The sequence below is a fragment of the Solanum lycopersicum genome, chromosome 1, assembly GCF_036512215.1.
Source record: "Solanum lycopersicum chromosome 1, SLM_r2.1".
In the NCBI taxonomy this organism is placed as follows: domain Eukaryota; kingdom Viridiplantae; phylum Streptophyta; class Magnoliopsida; order Solanales; family Solanaceae; genus Solanum; species Solanum lycopersicum.
This window is the reverse complement of record NC_090800.1, coordinates 8,803,749-8,823,978: the sequence shown is the minus strand read 5'-3', so window position 1 is coordinate 8,823,978 and position 20,230 is coordinate 8,803,749. Positions and strand designations below refer to the sequence as shown.

At 32.4% G+C, this 20,230-nt stretch overlaps 2 protein-coding genes across 3 annotated transcripts in view; both read left to right on the top strand.

The window, feature by feature from the left end:
• Positions 1–2,931: 2,931 nt before the first annotated feature.
• LOC101253523 (aspartic proteinase 36-like) overlaps positions 2,932–20,230 on the top strand; it is a 28,709-nt gene continuing 11,410 nt past the window's right edge. Inside the window, exons 1-4 of one of the 2 annotated variants that reach the window (XM_019214254.3) lie at positions 2,932–3,167; positions 5,532–5,615; positions 11,582–11,753; positions 13,104–13,232. In XM_019214254.3, the coding sequence (XP_019069799.1) occupies positions 13,152–13,232 (81 nt within the window). In that variant the 5' untranslated portion in view covers positions 2,932–3,167; positions 5,532–5,615; positions 11,582–11,753; positions 13,104–13,151. Of the gene's footprint in view, positions 3,168–5,531; positions 5,616–11,581; positions 11,754–13,103; positions 13,233–18,384; positions 18,483–20,230 lie in introns of those variants that run through there. The other variant, XM_069296976.1, reaches the window with a different exon arrangement.
• Positions 6,592–8,065, top strand: LOC104646163 (uncharacterized). The gene is made up of 3 exons (XM_010319368.1): positions 6,592–7,051; positions 7,209–7,581; positions 7,837–8,065. The coding sequence occupies exons 1-3, from the start codon at positions 6,592–6,594 to the stop codon at positions 8,063–8,065; spliced, it is 1,062 nt and encodes a 353-aa protein (XP_010317670.1).

The following is a 20,230-nucleotide window of genomic DNA, read 5'->3' as shown; positions in this document are numbered from 1 at the left end:
CATAAAAAAAAAAATCTATAGCAAGTTTTAGAAATGTTCGTAAATATACTAACAATATAAAAGATCATATAAATATTACTATAAAAATTATTTTTAAAAAATGATAAAAATAATTAAACGTAACTTTAAGTATTTCAAACTTTATAAAAATTAAAATTTTCAAATCGTTTAAAATCTAAGAAGCTCGAAAATTAATTATTATTGATGAGGATTAAAATTGGGTTACGATTATAGAACTATAATTGATCTTACTTGAACCATAATAAATATTTAAAAATTATTTTGATTTGATGAACAAGGAGGATAATGACATATTGATGTTCTAAGCTTTCAAAATTTACAAGTTCATATGATTTAAATTCTTTAATTTTGCGAGAAAGATACAAACATAAAAAGCATAAGAAGAATAAAAGATAGATTTAAATAAATTATATATAATTATAAAAGCATGGGATACACATATCCAATAAAATTATAGTATCAGATTATTGAATGTAAACCGGAGGGGTTAGTTTCAAAAAAGGAAGTCTTAAGTGATTTAGATTACAAACGATACAAAAACTTAAATTGTATATAAACTAGATTAAGGCTTAAACACAACAAAGAACCTTCACAAAACTTTTAGCAATACTATTTCAAGTTTTTTTTTTTACAAATTAAATGATTTATTTATGATGCGTGAAACGCGGCTAAGTTCACTAGTTATTGATATGTAAATGAAAAAAGTAAATTATATGACTATTTGACATCAGAAAAATTATGTGGAAAGTACAATAAATTACTGTTTTTTCACATGTTAATTAATTTAAGATAACTTTTTATATGTTAAGTATCAAAAAAATAATTCTAAAAGTCAAGTTACAATATTAAAAATTTGGTTAACTTTCGTAATTTGATCTATATTGTATAATTGAGATTGAGGGAGTGTCATATATTATTTGAAAATTACATTGAAAGTATTATAAATTACAATAATTAATAACTTAAAATATTTTTAAAAAAATAAGAAAATGTGGTTAACTTTCAAAATTTCACTTGCGTGACATAGATGGGGACAAAGATAGTAACATATATGATTTAAAAATTACGTTAGAAGTATTATACTCACAATTTAAAGTATTTAAAAATATACTAAAAAGTTCATTAGCTTTCAAAATTTTACATGTACTACGTATTCGAAAAAGGGTCAAAAATACCCTTAAACTATTCGAAATAGCTCAAATATACCCTTGAACTATATTTCTGCTCAAAAATACCCTTTCCCGCAACTATAGTGTCAAAAATACCCTTCCCTTAGAACTTATGTTTTTTGTGAAATCATTATAAGGAAATGGAAAAATGAGGAAAAGGGATTTTATATTTTTCAGTGAAATCGTTTCTAAATTCTACGGAAAACGGAGAAAATTAGGGATAAGTTTATTAATCTACGTGGCACAAGTGGAACTCTATTGGCTCATGTGGCATGCCATGAGACATCCACATGGCATCTAAGTGACGTTTGACCGATTCTGTTAATGAGAAGGGTAATTTTTACCCAATAGTTTGATGGTAAGAGTATATTTGAGCCGAAATATACTTCAAAATTATATTTGAACTATTTCTGATAGTTCAAGGGTATTTTTGACCCTTTTCCGTAAATTGAAACAAGAAAAATAACATATATTATTTAAAAAAGATGTACTTAAAATATTTAACTTTTTACACGTGTTACATAGTTACATAGATCACTATGATTAATAACTAAAAATATATTAAGCATATAATACAAAAATTAATTAACTCTCAAAACTTCACATTTACCACAAATATTATTTAAAAAGTATGTTGCAAATTATAACAATAATTAACAATAATAATATTTAAAAATTTAATCGACTCTTATAATTCTATGAGTATCATATAAATTAAAACAAAATAAACTAAAATATGTTGGGTCTGCTTGCCCGAGCTTTTGTAATTGTACCTAGTGTGTGTATATATATGTATATATATATATATATTTATTTATTTATTTATATTTATATTTTATTATTATTTGCTTTTTGTAAGTTTATAACCACATTTGACTACTGCAATATATTCAAACAACAAATTATATCTTTATCTTAGTACTAATTTTGCACTAGTTATTATAAATAATTTGTGAATGCAACGAATAATATGAATCACTAAAGTAAAAATCTCATATAAAATAATTTTGTGATATTAAATTGTGGATAATATAGGAAGCATCTTTATTTTTGCTTAGAGAATCTTTAAGACTTTAAATACTTCACTATCAATTTATTTTTGATTAGTGGTGTATATTATTTGTTGCATTCATAAACTATTTTTAGTAATGAGTACAAATTTATAATAACATTACTTAATATAATCTTAAGTGGAGATTCTAGAGATTGAGAATGGTGTATATCTTACTTCGTTATTTGTACATTGATATGATAGAGAGATTTCAAACAATACATATTAATAATCAAATATGTTAAGTATACAGTAGTAAAGAAAAACAAATCAGTACTCCCTTATTCCATGTTTATTAAAAATTTGAGGTGTTTTACAGTCTTTGCGAAAAGAAGATAGGACATAAAGTAAAAAGATATATTAATTTAAATTTATATAATTTAAAATTTATTTAATATCATATTAATAATCGTTAGATGCGTAAAGATAATCAATAATAAATAACCTTCATTTTAATGAGTGAACCAGTTTTAAAAAATGAAAAAAAGTGAAAATTCACAATGGTAAATTGTCTTGTAATACTCACTCTATTATCAAGAAGAGTATTTTTTTTTAATATCAAAATTATATTTATTTTAATAATTGAAATTTTACATGATTGAAAAGTCAATTTTTTTTTTCTTAAAATATATAATCAAGGATGAAATAATAACAAAATCTAATAAGTATGAAATTTAACCTTTACTCTACACGTGTATGCAGTGGCTTTCCCTAGAAAACTTTTCACTTTCTTCTTGTCTCCCCAATTTCTGCCATTCCTTGCAAGCTTTTGATTACAAGTTATTACTTCACATTTGAGATTGCGGTGGGTTTAAATTTGAATTTTTTTGCGTATTATGCTTCTTCCTTGCGCTTTTCCTTCGTATTGGGTGTTGTGTAGCTGAAATTGCTGCTCAATCTACATTCCATGGCTGTACAGTTACCAGGTCACAATTTTCTACTGTTTTTCTTTACTTTATACTATATTTTCGGATTATCACTTTTTAAGTTTGTCATGCTCTGTTCGATAATTTGTTCGAAAAAAAAGGAAGGATTAGTTCTCGGTGATAGAGTACCATTAGTAATCAGCATCGCTTAGTTGAGCTAGATTTTTGCTTTAAAATGATTATTATGTTGTCATTGGCCCCTAGCTACTATTTGCCGATTCTAGATAGAGCACAATCAACTTATCCACCTCAACACTTCTAAACACTATCGATTTTAGAGAGAGTAGGGTAACTCACAATCCCTTCGAAGAGTAGAAAAGCTCTTCTTAGGGTATAGTAGTTGTACACTCATATTACCATATGGATGGGGAGAGTTTAAAAGAGCATGTTTCCACTAAAAATAGTGTAATACGTCGGAGGAAACACGACTAGGCAACTATGCTACATTGACACCCCAAACTAAAAGAGTAAAAATGTTTTTAGCTCATTTCATACCCTTCTAATTTAATCTAAATATTATACTATAATTTCAATGATGTCTGGCTTTCAACGGATCCAGCTAACTTGTATTAATGATGTGGTCAGTGTTGGTAAATGTCGTATTTCTAAATAGAGACATGTACAACAACATTCACTTCGATTCTAACTATCCTTTCCCATATTACACTAACCATCAAAAACAATAAAATTTTCGTACTGAATTTCCCAAGGTTCTTACAACTAATACTACTAGCAGTTCAAAATGTAATAATGCACCCGAAAGTGGCACTGCCGGAGGGCCTGAAGCGAGAAATAATGCTCTATTTTAATTTTGCGTATTTTACTTTTCATTTTAGTCCATTTAAAATGGATGTCATTTGCTCAGGGGGAGTCTAGTAGCCTTGTATGTGGATTCCGTAGGTCACTCTATGGTCTGAAACAGTCTCCTCGAGCTTGGTTTGGGAAGTTCAACACAATAATTCAGGAGTTAGGCATGACTCATAGTGGAGCTGATCACTCTGTGTTTTATCGAGATTCTGCACCAGGTCGATGTATCTATTTGGTTGTTTATGTTGATGATATTGTTATCACCGGTAATGATCAAGATGGTTTCACCGATTTAAAGTAACATCTTTTTAAGCACTTCCATACTAAAGACCTTGGCAGATTGAACTATTTTCTAGGTATTGAGGTTGCTCAGTCTAGATCAGGCATTGTTATCTCTCAAGGCAAGTATGCCTTAGACATTCTTGAGGAGACAGGAATGATGAGATGTAAACCTATTGACACTTTGATGGATCCGAATGTTAAACTTCTTTCGGGACAGGGGGAGCCACTTAGTAATCCTGAAAGGTATAGACGACTTTTTGGAAAGTTGAATTATTTCATAGTGACTAGACAAGATATCTCTTTTCTCGTGAGTGTTGTAAGTCAGTTTATGATTTCCCCTTGTGATAGTCATTGGGAAGCAGTTGTTCGTATTCTTCGATATGTAAAGTCAGCCCCTACAAAGGACTACTCTTTGAGGAGCAAGGTCATGAGCATATCATTGGATATGCAGACGCTGATTGGGCAGGATCACCCTCTGACAGACGTTCGACATCCGAATATTGTGTTTTAGTTGGAGGTAATTTGGTGCGTGGAAGAGTAAGAAACAAAATGTGGTTGCTCGATCTAGTGCAGAATCAGAATATCGAGCAATGGCGACAACAACTTGTGAGTTAGTTTGGCTCAAATAGTTACTGGGAGAACTAAAATTTGGCAAAATTGATCAGATGGAACTTGTGTGTGATAATCAAGCGACTCTTCATATCGCATCAAATCCAGTGTTTCATGAAAGGACTAAGCATATTGAGATTGACTGTCACTTTGTCAGAGAAAAGATACTCTCAAGAGATATTGTTACAAAATTTGTGAAGTCAAATGATTAGCTTGCAGATATGTTCACTAAGTCTCTCACATGTCCTCGTATTAATTACATCTGTAACAAGCTAGGCACATATAATTTGTATGCACCAGCTTGAGGGGGAGAGTTAGAATATGAATAAGTATTTCTTACTTAGAATAGGAATAGGAATAGGAATAGGAATTCTAGTTGGAAAAGGTTTCCAATGTAGTGTCTAAAATCTTCATGTAACAATTTAGATGCGCAATTCAATAATATTTTCTCCATTATTTCTCACAGCTATGAACTGCTATTTGTTGTCTGGATTCATTTGATACATATTTGTGTTATTAAATCAAGGTTAACATTAGTCACGTGGTATAACCTTTGAAAGGGTTTGAATTATCAATTAGCACTAACATGAAACTTTTGTTTAATAACTCATTTTTACTGCCATATACATCTCAGATAAAGAATAACGTTACACTCATATTATGCAGATACTGACTGTAGAGCTTTTTCTTCATCAACTTTGGTTGACCACGAGCAAAACCTGACCTATCCTTTTTATGCGTTTGAAAAAGGTAAGTTCGAAAGTTGTAGTGTTCTTAACTTTGTGTCACATAGGAGATTGACAAGCGAGATTTGCTTGTACCCAAAATACATGCAAATCCACTTTAGAATATGATGTATCTAGAATATATTACACCTAATTTTGACCCTTGTCAGTATTTTTGTTGATGATGCTCAACGATACAAAAGGGGATAAGGTGAGATACATGAATAATCTGTTCGACATAATTTGGAGGTTTACATGCAACTATTTATATGGTCAGGTAGATCTCTGTCTATGAGCTTGATACCGATGTTTAGTCTAAAATCTGGTCCATATCTTTATATTCTTGAAGAATACCTATTGAAGACTGATTCAAAGTATGACTTGGTCAATTAAGTTTGTTAGTAATGTCCTAATTCTAGGGCTAGTTGTTAGCACATATGCTGATCATGGTGCAGTACTTTCTAGTTGTGTTTTGGTTAGTAATTACTTGTTTAGTTAATGGAAGTAGTGGTCACTTAATGACTTAGTAGTTTGTTATTTCAAGTCTATAAAAGCTGTATTTTCCTGTGATTTGTGATTTAAAATACAAAAAAATAGTTTCTTCTTAAAAGTTTTCCTGCCTATTTACTCCAACATCTTTGGCATCAGAGCCATGGCAAGCAATGGCAATGCATTGAGTGTCGCACAACCACTCATTCCCGTCTTCAAGGGAGAAAGCTACGAATTCTGGAGTGTTCGTATGAAAACAATACTCAAATCTCAAGTTCTTTGGGACTTGGTAGAATGAGGATTTGCAGATCCCGACGAAGAAAATAGACTGCGAGACAGTAAGAAAAAAGACGCTAAAGCACTGGTTTTTATTCAGCATACGCAGTAAATGATAGCCATTTTTCATGGATTGCAGCAACAACCACATCAAAGCAAGTGGCAATTTCAAGGTGATCCAAAGGTCATTGTGGTGAGATTTGCAATCACTTCGGCGTGACTTTGACACCTTGATGATGGAAAATGGAGAATCAATTGCTGATTTCTTGTCCAGAGCAGTGGCAATTGTCAACAAAATTCGATCATGTGGCGAGAAGGTTACTGATCAAACAATTGTGGAAAAGATACCGCGAAGCTTGACTCCAAAATTTGATCATGTAGTCGCTGCTATAGAAGAGTCTAAGGATCTATCAGTTTTTTCCTTTGATGAACTGATGGGATCTCTTCAAGCCCATGAGGCGAGACTCAATCGATCTATTGAAAAAAATGAAGATAAAGCATTCCTATCGAGGAAGCAACAACCAAATATGGTGAGAACAATGGTCCAGCACGCAGAGGTCGAGGAAGAGGAGAATTTTGTAGTGGTCGTGGTCATGGGTATGGAAGAGGTAGAGGAAGGAATGGTGGGCATAGGCAGTCCAATGAGCAAAGTAACACAAAGAATGGCATTCAATGTCATCATTATCTGCGCTACGGGCATATAAAGGCTAATTGCTGGTATAAAGACCAGAAAATAAACTTTTCAACAACAGAAAATGAGGAAGAGAATTATCTTTTTATGGCTTGCATTGATACGATCACAAAACAAGTGATGTATGGTTTGTAGATAGTGGCTGTTCAAATCATATGATAGGCACCAAATCTTTGTTCCCGGAGCTAGATGAGAAGCAAAAGGAAAAGGTGCAGCTTGGCAACACAAAAGAGATGCAGGTTGAAGGAAAAGGTACCGTTGGTATTAATACTAGCCACGACAAAGTAAAAATGTTCGACAACGTTCAATTTGTACCTGACTTAGGATACAATTTGTTGAGTGTTGGACCACTAATGTCTGATGAACATTCTCTTTGGTTTGATGACGATGCTTGTGTCATTACAAACAAGAAATTAGGCAAAAAGGTTCGCATCACTATGACACCAAAGAAGCTGTTTCCGCTGGATGTTTCTAACATGGAATGTTTTGCACTTACTGCAAGTGCAAAGGATGAGTCAAAGTTGTGGCATTTGAGGTATGGTCACCTCAATATAAAGGGCCTGAAATTGCTAGTTTACAAAGGTATGGTTCTTGGACTACCAAAAATTGATTCTATTGAATTGTGTGAAGGGTGCATTTATGTAAAACAAACTAGGAAGTCTTTTCTTGTTGGAAAAGCTTGGAGGGCTTCAAAGTGTCTTAAATTAATACATGCTGACTTATGTGGACCTATGCATACTTCATCTTTTTGTGGGAGTCGTTATTTTCTACTATTTACTGATGATTGCAGTCGCATGAGTTGGGTCTATATTTTAGAAACCAAATCAGAAACATTTCAAAAATTCAAGTACTTCAAAGCCCAGGTTGAGAAGCAAATTGGTCTGTGCATAAAAACTTTTCACACAGATAGAGGTGGCGGATTCTTGTTCAAGGTTTTTAATCTCTTTTGTGAGGAAAATGGCATTAACAAGGAACTGACAACACCTTATACTCCGGAGCAAAATCGTGTTGCTGAGTGAAAAAATCGCACTGTTCTGGAGATGGTAAGAAGCATGTTACAAGCAAAGGGAGTTCCAAATCAATTTTGGGCTGAAGCAGTAGCGACATCAGTCCATTTATTGAATCCATCTCCAACAAAGGTTGTTATGTATCAAACTCCATTTGAAGCTTCGAAGGGTAGAAAACCAACCGTAATTTATTTAAGAATTTTTGGTTGTATTGCTTATGCTTTGGTCAATTCCCAATTTCGTCACAAGTTGGATGAAAAATCTGAAAATGTGTTTTTATTGGTTACTGCACACAATCTAAAGCATATAGATTGTATAACACTCTTAGTAGAAAGAATTTAATTAGAAGGGATGTAGTATTTGATGAAATGGCTAGCTGGAATTGGAGTGGAAGCAACGATAAGATGCAAGAGCACATTCCTAGGCCCACTGGAAACACTTTTGATGCAATTCAGCAGCCAACTCCTACAGCTACAACAGCCTGTTCTAGTACCACTTCTCCAGATTCATTTTCTTCAACTTAAGGGAACATAAACTCTTCATCTACTACTCTTGAAGAGTCTTCAGATGAGCCAATTCCATTAAGAAGATCAACAAGGCTTAAAAGTCGAACCCGAAGTACGCCAATGACATGTATACAACTTGTCAATTTTCTTTTGCTATTTCAGATCCTACACATTATGGAGAAACAGCTGAAAAGGAAGAGTGGCGGAGAGCGATGTTAGAAGAAATGAAATCCATCGAAAAGAATGGCACATGAGAGATGGTGGAATTACCATAAGACAAAAATGCAATTGGTTTGAAATGGGTGTTCAAGACAAAGTTTGCAGCAGATGGGACCATGCAAAAGCATAAAGCTCGTTTTGTGGCGAAAGGAAATGCGCAACAATATGGTATTGATTTTGAAGAAACATTTTCTCCAGTTGCTTGATTTGAAACTGTTAGATTTGTTCTAGCATTGGCTGCACAGTCTCAATGGCTAGTTTATCAATTTGATGTCAAGTCGGCATTTCTTAATGGAGACCTGCAAGAAGAGGTCATTGTAGCACTACCTGAAGGTTTCATAAAGAAGGGCGATGAAACAAATGTCTACAAACTAAAAAAGGCAGTGTATGGTTTGAAGCAAGCCCCTCGAGCGTGGTATAACAAAATTGATGGTTATTTTTAGGGAAAGGGATATAAGATAAGTGAGAATGAACCAACATTGACGTAAAGAAGAAAGGTAATGATTTCATCATTGTTTGCCTTTATGTTGATGATATCATTTATTCTAGCTCTTCTGTTTCTCTTGTGGATGAATTTAAGTCTCAAATGATGAATGAGTTTGAGATGTCAGATATGGGGTTATTACATTATTTCTGGGCCTTGAAGTCCATCAAGCTGAAGATAGAATATTTCTTTCACAAAGGAAATATGCCAAGGACCTTCTCACTAAGTTTGGTTTGCTTAATTGCAAGCATGCTGCTACACCTATGAATGTTGGTATAAAACTGCAGCTTAAAAATGGACGATGCTAGAAGTTTCAGAAGTATGGTGGAGGTTTTATTTACCTAACCCATACTCGCCCCGATATAATATCCCTGTTGGTGTTATATCCAGGTTTATGCAACAACCTTCAAAGGTTCATTTTGGAGCAGCAAAAAGAGTTCTGCGTTATGTCGCTGGAACTATGGACTATGGGATATGGTATTCACAAGTTTCTAACTTCAGATTATGTGGGTTCACGGATAGTGACTATGCTGGTTCATTGGATGATAGACGAAGCATTTCAGCACATATTTTCACTCTTGGGTCAGGAGTAATAAATTGGAGCTCAAAGAAGCAAGCTACAACAACCTTATCCACGCCTGAAGCTGAGTACATTGCAGCTACTTCAGCGGCTTGCCAAGCTATCTGGCTAAGAAGGATGTTAGCGGAACTTCAACATAAGCAAGAAAGTACAACAGAGATATACTGCGACGACAAAGCATCAATCTCCATGACAAAGAATCCAAATTTTCATAGTAGAACGAAGCACATTGATGTTCGATTCCATTTCATTCGTGATTTGGTTGCAAAGGAGGAGATTGTTGTTGAAGCATTGCAGCACTCATAAGCAATTGGCTGATATATTGACGAAGTCGTTGGCAGCACACAAGTTTATCTATTTGACGGCTTTGCTTGGTGTCTGGAACTTTGAATCAAGGGGGAATATTGAAGACTGATTCAAAGTATGATCTGGTCAATTAAGTTTGTTAGTAGTGTCCTATATTCTAGGTCTAGTTGTTAGCAAATATGCTGATCATGGTGCAGTACTTTGTAGTTGTGTTTTGGTTAGTAATTACTTGTTTAGTTAATGGAAGTAGTGGTCACTTAATGACTTAGTAGTTTGTTATTTTAAGTCTATAAGCTGTACTTTCCTGTGATTTGTGATTTAAAATACAGAAAAAAAGAAAAGTCTTCAGCTTACAATTCTCTGTTTCTTCTTAAAAGTTTTCCTGCCTATTTGCTCCTACAATGCCTTCTGTTTCAGTTGAGTATCACAGTCTGTGACCAAGCTAGATTTTTATTTTATTTTATCACAATGCCATTTTGCAGTAGTGGGTGGGGTGACAATAAACATACAAAAAGTTCACGCCCTTCCTTATCTCTAAAGATAGGGTGTCCTAACCATCCAGCCGCTATTCCATCCCCGTTATCCATTGAAACTGCTCTGGATAATGGACACAATATATATTGTCGATAGACATTCTCTTATTTCAGGCTTTGGGTATTGGATTTACACAATCTCCAAACTCACCTAGTTCAACAATATTTTGTATTTTTATTGCTCCATCTAAAATATTTTACTTTCATTCAGGTAGCATACCTCACATTTACCTTCTTGTGTACATAGTTGCATTCAGTATGATGTCATGTCATGGCTGTTTTACACTTATATCAGTTTTGTTGGTTGTTGTTTTTAATCCCAGTGGGCCATTTTCAAATGTGATTTCAATTGACATTTAGAAATCCTGTGGTACCTGCATTTTATATTTCTATTTCTTCATTCTATACATTAAATATCTAATTCTATTAACTTTGGTCATATATGCTTGCATGTGAATAGAGTAGCTGGTCAGTCATTTTCTCATAAGAAGTTCCTTTTCAAAATTTAGCATATATGTTAAAAGTTGAAAGTACTTTTAAAAAATTGGTATTTTCCATGAATGCTATTTAGATTATATTAATTAATTGATTCCTCCTACTACTCCTTCTCCTTTAGGATAGAACTCTTTCAGTATTCTCTCTACTCCATCTCCTCCTCCTCCTCCTTTTATTCCTTAATGATGAAGAAAGCATACATTTTATGCCTCCTCCTCCTCTTTATAATTTGGTGCTCACCTTCATTTGCAATTTTTTCTGCCCAAGAATCTAAACTGAGCGGTAACTTCATTAATTTTTTCATCTCTGTAGACTGTAATTATTTAGTTGTTGTAGTTGTAATCACGCTTACAGTGGTTGTAATTATATGGTTACAGTCTTAATTCTTTTGGAATTTGCTTTCAGGTGCTTCGAGTGTTCTGCATCTCGAAAAACTCATCCTGATGAATCGCACTACTACATCGGATGAGTTGGGGGCTAGAGACCGAGCAAGGCACGCTCGGATTTTGCGCAGTTCTACTACTGCTGGAGCTGTCGATTTCTATCTTACTGGTTCCTTCGACCCCAAACTCGTCGGGTACATGCATATTTACGTACTGCCATCAATTTCAAATTATTTATTTAGTTATGTGTTTGATGAAAGTAAATATATAAATTATGTAAAGCATAATAAAAATGTAGTGCAATGAACTGAATTAACAAAATAAAATAAAATAAAATATATATCTGGCATGCATAGTGAGTGGGCTTTAGTTTACTATACAAGAATTAACTGTACATGTTTGCTTATATAGGTACATAGATACACTATGAGTTATTGACCTGATCACAACCATACAAATAGAGTAGGACAACCCCTCACAAATCTATGGGTCCTCTCGGCCTCATTAAGAAGAATAGCCAAGGCATGTCTCATACTCTTTAAGTGTAAGGCTATCCTACCTCAAACTCGAAAACATTGAACCGGTTGTCTTCCCCCCCACTTTAAGTACCGGCTCTCTTTTCCCACACTTTAAGGGATGAAACAGTCATAAAAAGAAACTAAGAAACACATCCAGGTTACTATGGAGATCCAATCGGCAAAGATCACAAGTAGACTCTCCAGCACGCCCTAGTTGGCCTACATAACTGGAGTATAGCATAACAAACCCCAGAGACTCATCCAACTCAACACTCTCTAACAACTCTCTATATGTACTCAAAAACTCATGCACATCCCCGCATGTTCCACCTTAAAATGGAGGTGGATCCATATTTCTGAACTTCTCATAACAGCGTTGCTCATCCTCTGTCAACACAATTAAAGGGGCATCCTTAACCTAAACTCTTGGCGCAGGATCAGCCTCAATCGTAAGACCCGCTGGTGGCTTCCCCATCGGACCTTAACTATATGGAATGTGTCCCTTATTTAGGGTCTGAGCCCCCACTCTAGTCTAAGAGCCCTCTGATGTGCCTGCCCGCCCCCACCCTGACTGAAACTCTCAAGTACCTCCAACACCCTCAACAAAGTGTCCTAAAACAATGGTGCAGCAGTGTCCTTTGGTTATTAGAGATAGATATGCATATATACACATAATTATTTTCGAAGTTGACAGGTGCACGTGCTCCCCCACAAATACACGTGGTCCGCCTCTGAACTAAGAGGCATGTTGTCTTATAACTGACCTGATATTTCAGAAGAGAGTTTTCATGATCGTTTAGAGTTTTGCCCTCTTTCTTTTAATAAACCTGCTTATTCTTGTGAGTTTCCGTGGTGAAACTTTCTAAATTACATGTGCTTTTTCTTATCAACTTTATGATCCTTGTTATTAGTTTTCAAAGCAATATTTTTATTCTTAGAGGTAATGGATATGATGATTATGTTTTCTTATGATGCTTATTGACCACCATATTGCGCTTAACTTTTTATGCTTTCCTGTTATTTTAGCATGACTATACAAAAATAAAATTGGGATCTCCTCCGGGAGAATACAATATGCTGATTGATACTGGAAGTGATATATCATGGGTTTCGTGTAGCTCCTGCAGCAACTGTCCCCGAACAAGTGAACTCGGGGTAACACTTCTTGTCCATCATACTCTTGATACTTTTTTTAGAAGTCACCATCTAAATTATATTTATGATGAATTAAGATACCTGATTATTAATTAAAGTAATGCTAAAATTAACTTCAAATAATTGGCTACTTAACTTATTGGATTCTAGGTAATAGGATTTAGATTATCCTAAAGAAAAGGTCCCATGAGATCTGTTAAAATGGTTTACTAGTCATATTTAGTTAGATCAATCATCAATTAAACTTGTTATTAATTATAAAAAAGTAATATTTAACATTTGAGAAAATAATTCATATCTTGATGGCGTGGGTCCAAATTTTAGACTCAAAGTCCAAGATTTATTTCGAACGAATCTGATTGAAGTACTCAATTTTATAAGGAAGTTACTCAAATCTTGCAAGTTTTTAGTATTCGAAAGAAAATAAACTAAAACAAGTAAACAAACAATCACACATAGGAAAATAAACGATCAATTAACCATAACGTTAGCAAAAAAATAGAGGTCACTCTTTCTTCTGCCATCTTTTTTACTATTTCACTCGGATGTATTATTTGGGGGGGGGGGGGATAGCGAGTGATGCATGTTTGAGGTCTAGCAGTTATATCAAATCACAAGGCGAAACTTCTTGTGCAAACGGGAGTATTTCGTGGAGACTTTATTTTGTTGTCAAAATGTACATATTTGGAAATAGAAATATGATGATAACATTTAAACTATGATTTGCGTTCCTAATTATAAGTATGCTCATATATTTTAGAGAAGTCTTATTCATGCTGCCCCTTGCACTACTGATTCATTCTAAACTTTTCCAAATCATTTAGTCAAATTTTTTTTAGTAAAGAACAAAAATCTACACAATATTATTAAAGTATTAGATTCAAGTGATGTGTGAATTGGGACATGAGAACTGGAAAACTAAGTGAAGGAAAAATGAAAGTCATTTTCCCTTCATTGGTAGAAAATAATGAAAAGTTTATTCATTATATTAAGAGACAATTCATTTAGCTCTTAAAGGGTTATGTAGAGGGTGCCCCTCATACCGTTGTCTTTGTCACTCGGTTGGCTCGGCTTCGACTTAGGCTAATTCATTTATCAATCTCATTTAGACTCGGATATTTTCTTTCTTATCATCTTAACAATATTTCTGATTTATTATTTTGAATACATGAGACAACAAATTGACTATATATATATATATATATATATACACACACACACACACACACACACATACATATGTATACACATACATATGTATATACATATATATACACATACATATGTATATACATATATATATACATATACATATGTATACATATATATATGTATGTGTATACATACATACATATATATGTATATATACATATGTATGTGTATACATACATACATATATATGTATATATACATATGTATGTGTATACATACATACATATATATGTATATATATATATACATACATATGTATGTATATATATACATATATATATATATATGTATGCATATATATATATATATAAAGTACCTTTCTTTAAAGCTCCTAATCAAACTCAAAGTCACAAAGACTCAAAATTTGTTATTAAAAAAAGTATGCTGAAGAAGTTCAGAAAATTCAATAGAGAAAATGAGTGCAAACATCACTATTTTAAGCTAAAATTTGGTGTGAAAGCACGTTTTAAGAAAAGTTTTGGTGTCTATTGGATGGAAGTGTTTGTTCGGAAGGGAAGGAACAGTTTCTTTTCTGAAATTTTGTTCGTAACAATTTTGCGAATTCAAAATTATTTTGCATGGATATAAATTAATTCGTAAAAATGAAAAATGAAGTTCGTCCAGGAGATTTATTAATCAATCATTTGTCGAAGTCGAAGTAGAGCAACGACGACAAGTCGATGACATCACAAGGGGACAGTCTCTTCTCAACTCTTAAAGAGGTAGAAGCAGTATTTCTACATGTAAACACAATAGTTCTTCTCTTCATTACCAACAAGGGAGAAATGAACTTTATTCGAATTTCATTTTTCCTCTATTTCTCAATTCACATTACACCTTATATTTAAAGCTTAATCTTTAAGAGCCTGTTTGGATGTGCTTAAAAGTTGGTCAAACTGACTCAAAAGTCAGTTTTTGACTTATTAGAGTGTTTGACAATTATCAAAGTGACTTAATTTAAGTCAAAAATGACTTATTTTAAGCCAAAAGCTAAAAGCTAGGTGAGGGGCGTTTTTTTTTCCCCAACTTGTATGTTGACCAAGTAATATACCTTTTTGCCCTTAATTCTTTTATTATTATATTATTATTATTATTATTTTTATTATTATTGTTATTATAATTATTATTTTATTACTATTATTATTTTTTATTATTATTATTATAAATAATAATATTATTATTTTTATTATTATTATTATTATCATTATCGTTATTATTATTATTATAATTACTATCATTATCATTATTATTATTATTATTATTATTATTATTATTATTATAATTACAATTATAAAAAAATTGTGATGATAAAGAAATATGTGAATGATAGGAAATATTATTACCTATGGATTTAAAATATAAATTAGTTTTGTTTTTATTTTTGTAAGTATAAAACCTTAAATTTATCAACTCTTTACCATGTTAATAGTTTTAAGGGTATTTCAGATATTTTGATTAAAAAAAGTGTTTACCAACACTTATTTGCCAAAAACATCAACAACTTTTTTTTCAATTGAAACATTTTTATCCAAACATATAACTACTTATTTTAAATATAAGTTTCAACACTTTCAAGTACTTTTTAAAAGTTGCTTCTTTTAAGCCCATCCAAACGGGCTCTAAGAAATCAAAACTCAGCAATCCCCCAAAAGAATGGGAAATGTATGTATTATAAAGATGTATGCATGAAAATTTTTTATGCCATAAGTAAAAGGATTTAATTTATGAAAATGTATGCATGAAAAAGTTGCATGTCACAAGTAAGGATTAATTGCATCTGAATAAGTAAGTTTTTCTTGTGAAAATGTTTCAGATCTACTTAGTGAATTAGTAAATTAGATATCTTTTAACTATCGTGAATTAGTTTATACCTAGACCACATAATTCACACAACTAATCCCTTAACCATCTTTGGCTATAACTATTTTATTCGTTTAACCATAAAATATGTCTGATTCATAAGTTTCACGACCTGATTTATTGAGTCATGATGATACCTACTGTAATCCACGTGTAGGTACGCTAACTTGTAACCCAGAATAACAAGTAGTGGATATAATGGTAGAAATAAGGCAGAACAATAATTTAATTAATAATAGAAATAGAACAAAACAGCGGATGCAAGCAATACAATGTTCAACCAAAAAATTAACTTAGCACTCAAAAAATACCAAACTGCCCTCGAAACCTCAAAAGTTCGACCAAGACCTCTTCAAGTCCTAGAATAATTCTCTAAATCCAATGTTCTTATCAGAAATCTGATTCGAAGATTTGAATTTCGAACCTTGACCAAAGTCAACACAAGGGCTAAATTCACTTAAATTTCCAACTCAAGGCCTCAAATCCACGAAACAACTCTGAATTCAGAAATGGCAACACTTCCTGACCAAATTCCACATTCCACGGTCGATGAAACTAAAGGAATTCTATTCTGAGACTCGAAACTCTGGTTGGTACGAAAAACCAATTAACAACTATAAACCTATCAAAACTCAAAACTTTCAAAAATCATGAATTTTCAATAAAATTTCAGAACCAACTTCGCAAACTGATGAAACATGAATCATCGAAAAATGATAATTTTATGAATCATCAAAAAATGATATTCCGGCTCATTATAAAGGAACCACGAATGAGAGAGTTGAAATAGGAAGAATTGTAGTAGTGTAAGTGAAGTGATTGTGGATACTACTTTTCACCAAAAGGTGAAACTAATACGGGAAAGACAAAGGGGAAATTGGGAGAAAAATGATACTTCCTTCGTCCAAATTAATGTAGCATCTTTCGAATTTTGAGATTTAAAAATATTATAAGTATTTTATTTATATTTTAAAATATTTGAATTGTCAATTATTGTGACTTATATTGATTTTTACACCGTTCCCAAAAATGTATATTTTATTTTTTATAACTTAAAAGATTCATGCCAAATTTCATAGTGAAAACTTAAGTAGTTTGATTCTCACGAAGGAAAGATTATCATGTAAATTAAGAGAGAAGAATATTGTTTTGAAATTTGATCCGAATCATGTGAGAGAGATATGTTGAATTAAAAGTTTATTTTGAAAACACCCCTGAACTTTGTGTAAATTATTAGTTTCAGTACTATTGACAACTTTAAAATCACCACTTCACTTTACTAACTAATCTTAGATATACCCTCGATATACAACATGTCACACCATGAGCCTACACCTTTGGCTTGATCGACACTCAGAACTATGGTTGTGTCCCAAACGAACCATTAGCCCGACTGATTACTAAGCAAAAAACTATACATACATGTGGAATCCTTATAAGATGGACATTCAAAATCATTTAAAGACATTTCAAAAGTCTAAAATAAATCTGTATGTAAATAATAATAAAATGGTTAAATCATCTGAATACTAAAGTCGGAACTGGCTCACTAATTTTATCTATCTATGAAGTCTTTACTAACTGAAGATAAGCATCGTTACAAAACTCAAAACTACCTGACTATTCAACGGAAAATGATTATAAAATCAAATAAACTGATCTAACTAAATTGGAGCCCTCCGAAAGTGAGGTGGTCTCACCGACTGTTGATGGAAAGAGATCTTACCAAACATATGCTGTCGAGAGTACGTAGTAACTATATCATAAAATTATGTAGCGTCAAATAGCGTCAGTACATTGAATTTACAATATGTAATATTGTAATAAAGCTGAATGAAGCAAATAACTGAAGTAAATAAACAAACTGGAATGAAACTGAAAGTAACCTGACAGAATGTGGAGCGTTCATGAAGTAAAATCATTTAAGTTTTCTAATCTAAGATGCAACAATTGATAATACTGAACTAAAATATATAAATAGATATACTTTACTTTATTAGGGAGTTTCTTTACCTGACAAATTGAAAGTAACCTAACATAAAGTGAGCCTGGTAATGATACGTCTTACCTACATTTCCAGAGCCATTCTAAACCTTGTCGGAGTATAGAACAAAACATCAACTTATGGATCCATCTAATAGAACTTCTTAGAGGCAGTATGGAGTTACCTGAATGACGGTACGATCCTTCCCTTTGTTAGCTACGTAGTTTATGGAGTTTGAGTTATCTTAACTGTTACCCAAAATTGAGGCTTAATACTACTCTCAAAATTTAACTTTATATGCTCATTTACAAAAAAATATTTTATAGGGTGAGTTAATACTTAAAAAAACCCTCTTCGAGGGGCACTTGGACTTCACTTTATTAGACTGACATGCTTCTTAAAAACTTTTATGCTTTTTTGATGAAAAAATATAATTTCAAAACTCTTTTAAAATAATGCACTTGAAGTTAAAAATATATCTTATTGAAACTCTTCTAAAATCAAGCTCTTTAAACTAAAGATAATAATACTTTCTTGAAATACTTCTTGAAAATAAAGCACTTGAAGTAAAATATACTTTCTAAACTCTTCTTAATCATGCACTTTAAATTAAAGATAATAACACTTTCTTGAAATACTTCTTTAAAATTTTGAACATACTTTATTCTTGAAAATAATGAATAGGAAATACCACGAAAAGATTTTTAAAACATTGATTAGAAAGGGTCCATGTGGTAGTATAAGAATGAACCAACAATCAAGAATCATCAATAAATATGAAGTACAATAATTGTGATAAAAAATCCAGAATCAAAGATAAAAAATAGCGATAATTCAAAAATCATGATCCTTGGGGGTGGGTGGGGTGGAGGTGGGGTTTAGAAACCTTAACTTTGATCGTACTAACTAAAATTGTAGATGTTGTGTGTGAGCAAGAACTAAGTTCTTCACTATGATAGCTCTACACACCTTAAAATCACGCTGAATCTTGCGGAAGAACCCTAACTTGGAGAATAACGTCAAGAAAATTTTACTTGAAATTCTTGAATAAATTTCTTTAAAATCCTATAACCAAGAATTAAGATTTCTATTGATGATTCACTAATGTATGTAGGATTTAAATTGGGAAGAATGAAATTATTGGAGATGGACTTACCTTGAAATAGAATCTTGAAAACGATTTGAAAGAATTTTGTTTGAAAGTTCTATGCTTTGATTTTCCTTAGGATTTTGTCTTTTATGTTTGAGAGAGAGAGAGGAGTAGGAAGAATAAAAAGATGAAAATCTGATTTTTAAGGCCATTTAAGTGTTAAGAAATTCGTTTAGGATATTCCTAGAGGTAAAACGACAAAAATTACTATTATTAATATCTTCCTGTTGGCCTAAACGTCACTACACTCCATCAGGTTTGTAAATTGATGATAACTCTTTACTTCGAATTCTGTTTGATACAAATTTGGTGGAATTGGAAAGAAGACTCAAATATATTTAGTTTGATAAGTTATGGGCTACCTAACTTTTAGTATTCTAAGAGATACGATCACTTGAAATTGACCTTTGTAAAATCTTACATCGTAACTCAATTGGTATGGAAACTTAGAATTCAACTTTGTCTTGGTGGATTCTTATGACCTTAAAATATCTCCAAATCAATTAAAATACTAAAGAATTGACCTTAACACCTATGCACAATTAAAAATCACCCGGTATAACCTTATACACATGGAAAACAATTTGATCTTAGTTTACAAATTTCAGGGTATTACAATATATCCCACTTGAAATCATTCATCCTCGAATGATGGTCAAGTTGCACTAAAAGAGAAATGAGCTACTTCTACTATTTTTGTGACTTTTGAAATTCCCATTAGCAAAGATAGAAAAGGTTTGTATTGAGAGGTGGAAACTCAACTAGAGTACGTTTCTCACGAACGTTCACGTA